The following is a 12,086-nucleotide window of genomic DNA, read 5'->3' as shown; positions in this document are numbered from 1 at the left end:
CTGTTGCAGTCACCTCTGAGGCAAGAGGGTCACTAGCCCCCTTAGCATATGCACCTGTTGCCAAGCTATTGCCAAAAATAGTTGCCATCTCATGGTAGTGCTCTATTGGACAGTTCAGATATTTAGCATCGTCACGATGAATCTAGCACATAATTCATATATGCTATCAGGTTTCAGGAATGTAGCAGCAGTTATAAAGCAGAAAATATGACAGCAATTGTAGAAGAAAACTAACCCGAATGTGAGGTCCTTCATATTTTTCATACCTTCAACAGAAACAACTTCAATCCAAAATTCCCTGCATCAAACAAACATTGATTCATTGTTAGCACACTCTGAAAATCTGGAAAAGAACAAAAATATATATTAAATCCTTTGGTCATTGGTTGCAGCAAGGCTGCTGACCAGCACACCCTCTGCATGCATGCACGGCAACATGCATGGCTGCCGACCAAGGTAATAAAGAAAGAGAAAGATTGGGGACTGCGCCGGTTCGATGGGGATTTGGGGAGAGCGCAGATGGAGCAGGAGGTTGGGATGACTCAAAGCACCGATTTGGGAACGGGGATAGGCAGATCCATGACGGATCTGGGGTAGCCATAGCGGATCTGGTGGTTCAGAACCCATAGGTAGGGAGAGGAGGGGAGGGAGACGAGGGGAGGGAGACATGGACGAGGGGACGCACCTGCTTGCGAAGATCTGGCGGAGAAGAGCTCCCAGCAGAGAGAGGGAGAGAGGAACGAGCACGGGCTGCTGCGGTGAGAATACTCACGGGGAGGTGAGCAAAGCTGAGATCGCTGTCTTGGACCGCGTGGTGCGGTGTTTTTTCCCGGACGGGCTGGTGCAGCATCAACAAAGAATATTCGGAGCATCTAGACCAAGTGGTCCTGGACGAGCCGTTCAAGTACGCGAACCAAACATGTTGACTCTCTACGATTCAGTACGAGCTGGTGCAGGACGATATCCGTTCGCCCAACCAAACACAACCTAAGAGACCGATGTCGACCGTTATGTTATCGTTATCACGGTTAATGTGTCACCACATGCTTTGAGTCATATGCAAGCATATGACTATTGTTCATCTTTATGGTGTTCGTGGTACAGGGGAAGCAGACTATAGCGGAGGGGCAACTGCCTCCACTGGAGGATGGGCCAGCAGTGGTGACAGTGGATGAGGAGGAGGACGAGGAGGAAAGGCCAGAATGGCTCAATGTGCTACTGAGTACCAACTTTTGGGAGCCATGCATGGAGCATGCAGCTGAGAACCGTGCGGAGAAGTGCATGTTCTGCCTCCATTGCTACAATGTGTTCTGCCCACATTGCACCCACGACATGCCCGGGCATCGCCTCCTCAAGATCCGGCGCTACGTCTACCGCTCCGTCGTCCTTGCCAAGGATATGCTGGACCTCAAGATTGATGTGTCAAGGATACAGGTATTGTTGTCATATAGATTATTGCATTAGCATTTCTATCAAATGAGTACCGTATATATCTTTATCCGTGACATATACAGTAACCATGCATACGCGTGTGTATGACACACACGCTAGCTCCACGCATACACGATGTGTGTCGAAGACATATTATGTAGATAATCCCATGTTTAATAATTAAGCTTGTTTAATTCAGTATATAATCTTTTCCAACTATGTTGTATTTGCAGACGTACATTATCAATGGACAAAAGGTGGTGCATTTGAGGCCCATGAATAGATCCAAGTTGTTCAGGCCTCAACCAGGGACGCCTCGCTGCTTGACCTGTGATTGTTGGCTTCGCACTTGGCCCAACCTATTCTGCTCACTTACCTGCGAGGTTTTTTTTTTTTTCCTCATGGCTACTACTTTATATTATCATCATCCTATACTATTTACCTTAAAGCTAAATTTAAAGTTAATATTCTAGAGAGTATTACTATTTATGCCTCTTGCACCATCTTTTGTATTAAAGAATGACAAGTAAGTGCTATTCAATTTCATCATTTCGTATAGAGCAAGTATGTATGTCCGAGGCATTAGTCTTGATCCTTTATTTCTTCTCAGGGCGAATTGGATGTGTCGCAAGATGACTTCTCCGGGCCTGAAGCCGAGCGTCGCTACAGGAGCCTTCAAACAAATATGCTGGGCGAAAACCCATACGAGGAGCCACCCTCTGAGGAACCTGCACCTGAGCCTGAGGCTCAGGAGGAGCACCCTGCACCTGAAGTAGCTGAGCAAGGGGATGAGCCACCGGCGGCAGCTCAGGACCACTCATTCCGCAGGCGGGGGCGCAAGCAGGTAGAGCCGACGAGGGCGCCATTCTTCTGAAAAGCTAGCTGCTGCTGGAGGGAGCTGAATAAATGAACCCGATCCATGGAGCTGTTGAAACGAACCGGGGTAGCCATGGTGGCTACTAGGTGTGTGATGCAGTTCCATGGCTCCGTTTCCTTTGTTGTTTGTTATTGTCATTTCTGTGATCAAACTTGTTGTTGCATGCAGCATTCGTCAGCCTAGCTAGGGAAACAGTGTTTCTGCCTTTGGAGCTCGGTTTTTCCCCCTTGTTTACTCAAATTCTTAAGCTTTCGGTCCTGGAGCTTACAAATTATGCTATGCATCTAGTGGTTTCTTGTGCTCCCTGAAGATTCGGTTTGATTCTTTGTCGACTCGTGGATAAATGCTCGACTTAGGGATGCATATTGAGCCAGCTTAGCTCAGCTCACCTCGAGCTGGCTCGGCTCGGCTCATTATCTTAACCACCAAAATATCCGGCTCGGCTGTTTGCGAACTCGAGCTGGCTCGTGAGCCAGCTTGATAACATATGAGTGCACATTTCCAAGTCACACCAAGACTAGCTGGGGTACCCCAAAGATTAGCAAAAACAGTGCAAGAATCAAATCAAAATCGTTTGTACATTTGTACTAGTGTAGATTGTCAATCCAAACAACAACACTCTTTGCCAAATAATCAAATAAAAAATGTTTGCTAATCTTCAATCTGCACAAATTCCAACGCAAGTTGAAGGTTCACTGGATCCTTGCCCTCCAATTCCCTGCAGCTCCTCATCGACTGAGTTATGCCCATAGCCGCAAAAGTAAAAGAAAGAATGAGAGAGACAGCAAAAAAAAAAAGAAAGAAAAATTGGATTCAAATCTCAATCACAAGCTCACAGCGGATGGTCAGGGGCTTGCCTGTCAACTTGGGCAGAGGTGGAACTGCACGAGAACGCACGGAGGCATGAACGCAGGCTTGTGCTAAAGACGTCGAGGCTGCAGCGCTGAAACTCGCTGCAGATCTCTGAGCTCCTCCTCCGTTGCTTTGCTGAGGTCTCCACCCTGTCTGTGCTTGACGTCGCGGCGGGCAAGGGCTTAATGGGCTCACAGCAAACTGCGTGACGGCGCGAGGCAAGCAAGGTTGCGGGCTTGCGGCCGCCGTCCGTCTCCGTCTGTCCGACTCTCCGCTGCAGCGGCGCGCCCACCGCGTGAACGACTGGAGTGGGTAAGGTTTCGTTTGGGGGAGCTGACGCGGAGTCATTGCAGGTATCATTGGGCTGTTATGTTGTTGGGCTTATAGCTTCTGTGGGCTACTTCGCAGTGCTGCACCGGCCTGACTGTTTTGCTTGTTTTGCTCACGAGCCAGCTCGTTATCCTAACGAGCTAAAATGCTGGTTCAGCTCGTTAGAAATTGTAAACGAGCCAAGCTAAGTAAGCCACTGATAAGCCGAGTCGAGCGAGCTAGCGAGTCATGAGTTTTTCATCCAGTCTTAACTTTATAAAAGGCGGGAAGAAGCTGGTGGGCCGCCCAAGCAAATGGAGGCCAGAACTGGGCCTGGTGGCATTCACCGAGCTGTCGGCTAATTAATAGATTCCGACTTTCCGTATAGTACTGCACGGGCTGCTGGTTCTGGCTATCAGGTTGGTATCAGGTTGGGGTCTCTCACGGTCACGGCAGTTCCTCGGCTGAAAAACGTCTCCAAAAAAAAATGGAAAAGCCTCCACTTGAAAAAAAAAGATAGGAATTGGTGGCTGGAACGAAATAGAGTTCGGGAAGGAGAAAGGAGTGGGGGAGGCAATCTGATTGGCAAGAATCATCGCTCATCAGTCTGACGAATATCTGGCAATAGGCGACGAAGGGTGCAGGCAGGCGCTGCGACGTCTGAAACGGTGGGTGAAGCTATAAATAGTGAATTTCTGAAGGTGAACTCTGATGGGGCTTTCACGCCAGGAACAGGAGAAGGGGTATGGGGTGTGGTGATCCGAGTCCGAGATGACCAGGGCAGCGTCATAAAAGGCAGGTGCTGTGCGATGCATATTCTTGCTGGATGCTTTGCATGCGGAGACGGTGGCCTGTCTGATGGGAGTGAAAATGGCAGCCGAATTGGGGATCAGTAAAATTGTCATTGAAACAGACTCTATGCTAGTGAAGTCGGCCTTGGAGACTACGTCCTTTGCTCTCGCAGTGACGGGCAGTATCGTTTTTGAGATCAAAAGCTTCATAAGCACGTATTTTGATTCATGTTTGGTGTCTTTCCGTCATAGAGAATGTAATAGGGTGGCACATGCATTGGCAGCGCAAGGTTGTACATGTCCTCAACATGCAGTCCTGCTTTGGGACGGCACACCCCCAGGGGTAGAGGACCTGGTGGGCAGTGATGTCACTGATCCTTTGAGTTAATGGAAAGAAAATTCCCGTCAAAAAAAAAGAGAGAGGATGGTGGGTTACAAAATAATCTGTGTTCAGTAGCTGTAGCGTTCAGTTAAGAGCAATCTGGAATTAGCTGAAGCTTGTTTCATTTAGTGTTGAGAATTCCGATTGAGAGTTCTGACAATCCGTATGTTGACAATGGTTTAAAAACCATGGGGAAAGAAAAGAGAGGGAAAAAAAAAGGTTTGAACCTCCTTCGAGAATTTAAAAAATAGCTAACCATTCTCAACATAAAGGATTTCGGCAAGGAAAAGGAGCATCTTACTACTATCTTTAACGCCCAAACAAAATTCAAGAGTCTCTGTACTATTCAATAGTAGGCTGGTAGAGGTACTCCTGTAACGGGGGCAAGGGCAATGGTGAATTGTGCGGAAAAGAAGGAAAACGACACGCCAAAAAGAATGGGAAAAAAGTGCGGCAGAAATCTCAGAGCACCACCATGCCAGTGCGCCCGCGTATCTTAGGTTGAAGAAAGAAAATATAGGACGCCCCTAATTTGTAGACAGCCACTTCAATTTTTCTCCCCAACTTTCTTTGTATAGTGGATTTTGTCCCCAACTCTGACACCCGGCGGCACCAGCAGCAGCAGCACAAGTGAGCGACAACTTGTCTTGTCTTGTACGAAAACAAGGGCCGCAGTCTTCTCTTCCGGGTAGGCAGTCTCCGACGACGTTGGTCTTCGCTGGTACTGCTGTCTATAGCAGGAAAGGAGCAAGTGCAAGTCCACTCCGGTGAGGTGAGGCGAGCGATCGGCGGCGGCGTATGGACGGCCCCCGCGGCTTTCAACGCCGTCTGCTGCTAGCTTTTCTTTTCCTCGCCTACCTTTCCGCCGTGGCGCCGGCTAGAGCGGAGGCCCCGCGCCATTCCGACTCGATGACGACGGCGACGCGCGCCCAGGGCACAGGATGACAGGACCCCCACCCCACCCCGAAATATTAGGATCACGCTGCCTGCTCTCGGCGTCGCTGTCCGTCTCCCCCTGCGCGGAGCGGAGCGGAGCAGGCGAGCAGCGCCCGTCGCGGCGGGAAACTTGCTTGGTGGTGCCAGATAAGCATCCCGTATTCCGGTCAAGTCTAGCGTAGCGTGTTTCATGTTTCAGCCGGTCGACCGGTATGGTAATCTATTATCATCAACTTTGCATTGTTAATATGCCTAGCTCACTGTACACAGTCACTCACAGTCGAAACGAAAGAGGAAAAAACTTTGAATGACAAAGAACAGTAAAACAACTAACAATTACCATCGGATGGAGTAGGCTGAATTGATTTTGTACGGCTAGAATGTCCTCGCATGCGCCTCTTTTACCAAAAGCCTCCAGCGTGCTATTTTTGATCTTGCAGTTGAGTATATGGATCACGTATTGGGCTGAAAAATCCACCAATCAGTATTAACATTTCGCCATGTCCACACAAATTGGGAATGATTGGACCGTTTTTTCCCCTTCTCTTAGGATGAAAGTAGAAATGCCATGATCAAACTTAGACAAACTTTTTTTTCCCTCGAGAACAAGAAATTGACAAAGCTCCCTGCGTGCGCCTCCACTTTGGCAATGCATGCCCCCCTAGCCTTTTTTTTTTTTAATCTGTGCCAAGTGTTACGGGCAATAATATAGAGGAAATAGTTGTCCGGAAAATAACATAGTGCAAACCAATTTTGCAACGCAACGCGTATGAGAAAAAAATGGACGAAGAAACAGTATTCCAGGCAGCTGCAAATTAATTATACTGGGGAGCTGTCGATGACGTGTGTGAGAGATTCTTCTCCGTTGGTGATATCGTATTCTGATCCTCAATCCATCGTGGGGGCTGCGCGCATCCGAGTATCCGACGACGTTTGGATCGAGTTTTATCAATATCCAAGTCTTCTTCATCGGAGAGGAGTCAGACAACCGAGAAGAAAAACACACGCAGAGTCACAGAGAGAGTATCTGCTATTTAGTATATCCCATTTTATTTAACAAACCAATAATTTGCAACTGCTCAATCTTTGTCTGTGCTTAGTAGGAGCAGGATTTTCCGAGAGCTCGTGTCTCCTGCGATCAGGATAGAGCTCATTGTGCCAATCCGAAAGCCTCCTCGTGAGACGAAGATAATCCGGCGGAGTCCAGTTTCAAAGAACCTGCCTGACACCAAGATGGTCCAGCCCAGCCATCTTCGCAGTGACATGTCAAGCTCAGCATCGTAGATTTTTCAGTTTTTCTTTTCCAAAATAAGATTTTTCAGCTCTGGTCAATACTAGTCGGCTACTCGCCGTCACCGCTAGTCGGCCAGGCAGCCACTGTCACTGCTCCAGTGCTCTCCACTTTCCCCTCCAAAATCACCTCCAATCCCATCCAAATCACACACGCTCCTCCTTCCCCCAATCACTCCGTATATATACGAGACGCACCCACTCCAATCCGACCCAATTCCGCTCCCCAACCCAAAAAATTCCCCCACTCCCCCACTCCCAATCTCGCAATCGCACGGCCGGAGCCGCAGCCAAGAACTCGTCGGAGCAGAGGGAGGCAGCCAAGAAAGCTGGGGAAGAGGGTCCTTTCGGGAGCAGGAAGAGGAGACCGAGGAGAAAGGGGGATCTGGAGGCGGCGCCCCGATGGCGGTGACGGGGACCTCTGCGGCGGCGGCGGCCACGATGCTGGCGGCGGCGGCGGCCATCTTCATCACCTTCGTCCTCTGCTTCTACCTCTTCCTCTGCGCCAAGCGCTACCGCGGCGCCGCCCCGACGATCGGGGGCGGAGGGAGCGGCGCGGGCGGGGGCCGCGCGCGGTTCGTCTTCGCGGGCGCGGGCTGCCACGGCGGCGGCGGGGGCATGGACGAGGCCGCCATCGCGGCGCTGCCGCGGAAGGAGGTGGCCGCGGGGGACCCGCCCGCGGACTGCGCCGTCTGCATCGCGGAGGTCGCCGCGGGGGAGGCCGCCCGCGTGCTGCCCCGGTGCGGCCACGCGTTCCACGTCGAGTGCGTCGACATGTGGCTGCGCTCCCACTCCACCTGCCCGCTCTGCCGCTGCGCGGTCGTCGACGAGGAGGCCGCGCCGGCCCCGCGGGCGCCCGAGGCCGACCCGGAGTCGCCAAACTTCCCCACCAACGTCCTCTTCGTCGGCTCCCAGGACGCCGTCAGCACCCGCGGCGCCGCCGCGACGCCGGTGGAACCTCCCCAGGCGGTGCCGGCGCAGGCGCCGCAGCTGATTCCAGGACCCATCGCCGGAGTCGCGGCCGTCGTGGAGGCGGCAAGGGTAGCCGCCCTACGCCGGCTGCTGGGCTGCGGCGGCGCGACACCGTCCCCACCGACGCCACCGCAGCAGCAGCAGCAGCAGCAGCAAGACCGCGACTTGGAGGCCGGGCTCGGCCGCGGCGAGAGCAGCGGGTCACCGCCGCCGGCGAAGCCGCAGTAAGCTTCTTGTTTGACGCTTGCCTGTCGCGTTCCTCATGTTCCTCGTCTTCTCGGGCCATTTGAGGCATCAGAAGAAGGAAGCAAGTGTACAGAGGATCTGTTGATCTGTAATCAACAGCTACATATAGTGCTAGAATTCTACAAACAAAATTCATGGATGCGTTTCGGTGCCATGCCATCCCCACCAAGGCGGGGATCCAAGTTACTCTTCCACATCTCTGTTTCTGTTCTACCATGGCCTCAAGGTAAAATTGTTCCAGCATTCACCAATGCCCGGCCGTGAAAAATGAGAAATGCCTGTGCTGCATTTCGCTGTCGAGTGGCCGCACTGTGTTTCCACATGCGACGGCCTTGCCGCCACGGAAAGGCGCGATCTTGACGCGAGAGCAGCTGCTGTTAACGACCAGACAAATATCTGAGTGCAGCAACACCAACACCCCATGTTCTGCAGTTACCAGCTGCCGCCATCCTCAGTCACCTGACTGCAGACGATGATGCCCTATGAGAGCCACCCGGTTTCAGGAGTTTCCGTTCGTCCCTCTGCCGGCACAGCCAATCAAATGTCAGTAGAGGCCACCAGTTTGCTGGACAATTCCCCGACGTTTTTGTATGGATCTGCCCAGGAAGAAGTTACTACTGTTTAGACCGGGGTGAACTGAGCACGACGTTTTGGAACGAGAGAATTCTTTCTCTAGAGTCTTGCAGGAACTGAAGACAGTTAGTGACCTTAAGTACTTCACTAAAGTGACAGAAATCCTATTATTATAGTACTCCGTACCAAGTACTGGCATCACAACCTAACCCAGAATGGTTTGAACAAGGGCGACAACGGGCGGAGACGGTAGTAGAGCCCCCAGTGGAGGTGGGAGTTGGCCAAACAGCGAAACGTGTCAAGCACCACGTGGACGCGATGGCATCAGAGGAAGGCGCCGTGCCGTGCCGTGTGCGCGGATGCCGCTGCGGATAGGCTCGCGTTCCGCCGGCCGCGTCATCGTCCCCATCACCACGCCATAATCGCAACGCAAGGCTACAAACCACGTCGGCGTCGCCGAGTTTATAGTGCCCACTGCCCACCACCCCTGTCCCTTGCCCAGGCCTACATGGCGCCGGCAAGGCGGCAACTTGCGCCATCGCCCAACAGTTCCGTCTCGCCGGCCGGCCTTCTTCGTCGGCGCGCCTCCGTCCAGTTTCCAGGCATGCCCGTGAGCGCCCTTTTTCCCTTTTTGCTAGTGTACTTGCGTTTCTACCGGTCACAGGATCAGAGGAGCCGTAGAACGTCGGTATATACCGGGTGAAGTGTGATTTTTCACCGGTTTCAGAAAAAAAAACGTGATTTTGCTAGTGACAGGCAGTTAAGCACGGGTTTTACGATCAAAGTATCTCAGAAAAATTTCGCCTTTGACCTAATCTGTCTTTAACTTTTGCAGTCCGGGTTGCCTTCTTATCCTATCAACCTATTGATTGCTTCATTTGGTCACTCGGATTTCATTTGGTAATTTGAAGATAGTGACTGAGTTCAGTGTTCAGCTGCAGTAAATACACGCAGCATTTTGGGTATGGGGGAAAGATTTATCAAAGATTAGTATCGTGGTGGATGAGGATGTTGTTTGGGTATGTGCATGGCTCTGTCGAAATGATATGATTTTTGACAAAGCCACACATATTACTGTTATCGATATTCTTTTCATGGAAATTTATTGCCTACATTTCTAGGAATTGTGGAGAGGATGCAGTGGCACGCTATGGCATGGAGCTATTTCTAAGTCTTGCTCAAATCCACAAACTCTCAAATTGCATATTCGAAATCTTAAACTTGTTCTATAGGTCTGAACCCTTCAAATCAGCTCCGGCTGCATATCTGGGGCGCCATCGTGACGCCTATGTGGAAGTTCAACTCTAGTTTCATATGATTGGTTAGACAAGATGCCCCTAATACTTGGGTTAGAGCATTTTCAATGGTCCTTAAATAGGGCGTTCTTCTAAATGTTATTTGCGAAGCATTCAACAAGTATATACTAGATGCAGTGTGGCTTACAGGACCACCAAACCATGCAGGCGCCATGGTGGCATGCTATGTAGGCAGCCAGAGCTCATTTGGATCTGGAGTTTGTGAGCTTGGATGAGAACGCATGACAAGTTTACGGGCCACCAATGAAATCCACACCTTTAGTAACATACCTTTTCGTGATTGATATAATGCTTTATTTTTTTCTCCAAACATAACTTGTGGTACTCCCTCCGTTTCAAAATGTAGTTTGTTTTAGCTTTTCTAAATTTATAGGATTTGCTATGCATCTAGATATAATGTATGTCCAAGTGCATATCAAAATCTATGAATCTAGAAAAGCCAAAACGAACTGCATTTTGAAACGGAAGGAGTTATAAATACTAGGTTGCTTGTGTTGCAAAATGAAAAGGCCGCAACATTTATTTCCTTTATTAGAAAAAACTGCAATGTCACTTTCTTGAGCTAATTTGAATTTTGAATTCCCTAGAATCTTGCTGGAGATAGGGATAATATATTTGTTAGGCCCTGTCTCCCTACGGTTTAGAAAAAAAAACTTTTATACGTGTGACAACATGACAAAGGAATAACAGGGTTTATTAGGCGCTAGCTGACAGAGAAACGACGTTGACTCTATGTACACACGACATAATCTCCTATGATGGCTTTTCTCTTTCTTCGCTTTCAAGTGAGCGAGATGGAATTGTGTCGACATGATTGTGCTGACGACTCGACGAGCCGGATAAGATGTACGTCGGGGATATTCAAATCGAGAGGAACAGATAGCCGAAGAGGCCTTTCCCTGAAACTTTGTGACATTCTCCCCGAAATGGGCTGCCAAATCTTCAGCTTTTGTGGCCTTCAATGAATCACTCCACCGCGAAATCCCCAAAAAATTTTCTTTTTTCCAACTCGCCATGCATGCAATTTCCAATGTTTGAATATTTTTTTATTAAAAAAGAAAAAAACAATTTTAGTGCAACCAAATCGAGTACTAGCAGTATGATGCATCCAAGGGCGGCACGGCATTGGACGTTGCGGCTTGTCCCCAGGAGAGCCAGCAAGGCTGCACGCGTGAGCCGTAAACAAGGAATGCTCCAAGTAGCCAATGATGGTATCGGCGAGTGAGTCTCAAGGCGAGCGTGAGGGCAGAGGTCTCCTGCCTGGTTCGTTTCAGAAAAGAAAAAAAAGGCAAAGGTGCGCCAAAAGGGCTGGATTCCAGGATGCCAAGTGCCCCTTTCCATGTCCTGAATGGACTCGAGGTTTCTCTTTTGAGAGAGTGGGGCTAGCTATGAGTGGTCAAACGATGTCATTAGGCGTAGTGATTGTTAGCTTGGATACATAAATAGATATAGTTGCCATAGCCGTCTACTGTAGTGCCAAAGGACACATGCCCGGCACTAGATGTTGTGCAATGGGGGCTCATGCATGATAAAGTTGATCTTGACATTTGCTTGTTGAAGAAAATGAGAAAGATGATTGGTGACCTTGTGCGCGGACGTTGCGGGACATTCTTCCCTGATTTTGAAGCACATTTTTGCCTGGTGCTGGATTTAAGACCTAAACTTAGCAAAGGTTTGGTAAAACTCTAGCTAGCTTATGATAAATGAAAGAATGAGAAGATTAAGAAGTTGAGCAGAGTTAACATTGTAGAAGCAAACAAACTCCAATTCAGACACTAAAAATTGCTGTTTGGTCTCTAGGAACAGACTCATCGATTTTGCATGGTGGACACTGCAATATGTCCTATATAGAATCTTTTTGAAAAAAAAGTGATTTTTGGCTCCAAAACACCGTCACATATTTGCAGCGTCCACCAGGTAAAATTGACAAGTGCTTTTGTGTTCTTCCATTCCATAGGATTCAGGATTCTACGCACCTCCAATTCTATGCTTTAAAGTTCAATGCTCCAAAGACACTATAACCTTTGTATGCCTAACTAGGGTGTGGCTAAATAGGGACGGGCGGACGGCGCCACACCAGGCCATGAGATATTTCCCCATCCTTCCCCTCC

The 12,086-nt window shown here is 49.6% G+C and overlaps 2 protein-coding genes across 3 annotated transcripts; both read left to right on the top strand.

Moving 5' to 3' along the window:
* The first annotated feature begins 998 nt into the window (after nt 1-998).
* Nucleotides 999-2,305, top strand: LOC112873263. The gene is made up of 4 exons (XM_025936261.1): nt 999-1,007; nt 1,105-1,434; nt 1,665-1,814; nt 2,042-2,305. Exons 1-4 carry the CDS (start codon nt 999-1,001, stop codon nt 2,303-2,305), a joined length of 753 nt encoding a protein of 250 aa, XP_025792046.1.
* A 4,363-nt stretch (nt 2,306-6,668) lies between these two features.
* On the top strand, nt 6,669-10,285 carry LOC112874080 (E3 ubiquitin-protein ligase EL5-like). Of its 2 annotated transcripts, none has more exons than XM_025937251.1 (2): nt 6,669-9,269; nt 10,123-10,285. In XM_025937251.1, the coding sequence occupies exon 1, from the start codon at nt 7,271-7,273 to the stop codon at nt 8,066-8,068; it is 798 nt and encodes a 265-aa protein (XP_025793036.1). In that variant the 5' UTR covers nt 6,669-7,270; the 3' UTR covers nt 8,069-9,269; nt 10,123-10,285. The 2 variants fall into 2 exon arrangements, with proteins under 2 accessions (XP_025793036.1, XP_025793035.1); XM_025937250.1 differs by lacking the exon at nt 10,123-10,285 and adding an exon at nt 9,495-9,830.
* The last annotated feature ends 1,801 nt before the right edge of the window (nt 10,286-12,086 follow it).

This window comes from Panicum hallii, chromosome 9 (genome assembly GCF_002211085.1).
Source record: "Panicum hallii strain FIL2 chromosome 9, PHallii_v3.1, whole genome shotgun sequence".
In the NCBI taxonomy this organism is placed as follows: Eukaryota; Viridiplantae; Streptophyta; class Magnoliopsida; order Poales; family Poaceae; genus Panicum; species Panicum hallii.
Note: the sequence above shows the minus strand (reverse complement) of the source record. Positions and strands in the feature narration are given on the sequence as shown.

What these genes read in the sequence shown, in the direction of transcription:
- LOC112873263 (XM_025936261.1), top strand. An exon ending in TTGATGTGTCAAGGATACAG is followed by an intron (nt 1,435 to 1,664) that starts GTATTGTTGTCA and finishes TTGTATTTGCAG; the next exon opens with ACGTACATTATCAATGGACA. An exon ending in TCTGCTCACTTACCTGCGAG is followed by an intron (nt 1,815 to 2,041) that starts GTTTTTTTTTTT and finishes ATTTCTTCTCAG; the next exon opens with GGCGAATTGGATGTGTCGCA.
- LOC112874080 (XM_025937251.1), top strand. Translation starts at nt 7,271, where the DNA reads ATGGCGGTGACGGGGACCTCTGCGGCGGCGGCGGCCACGATGCTGGCG.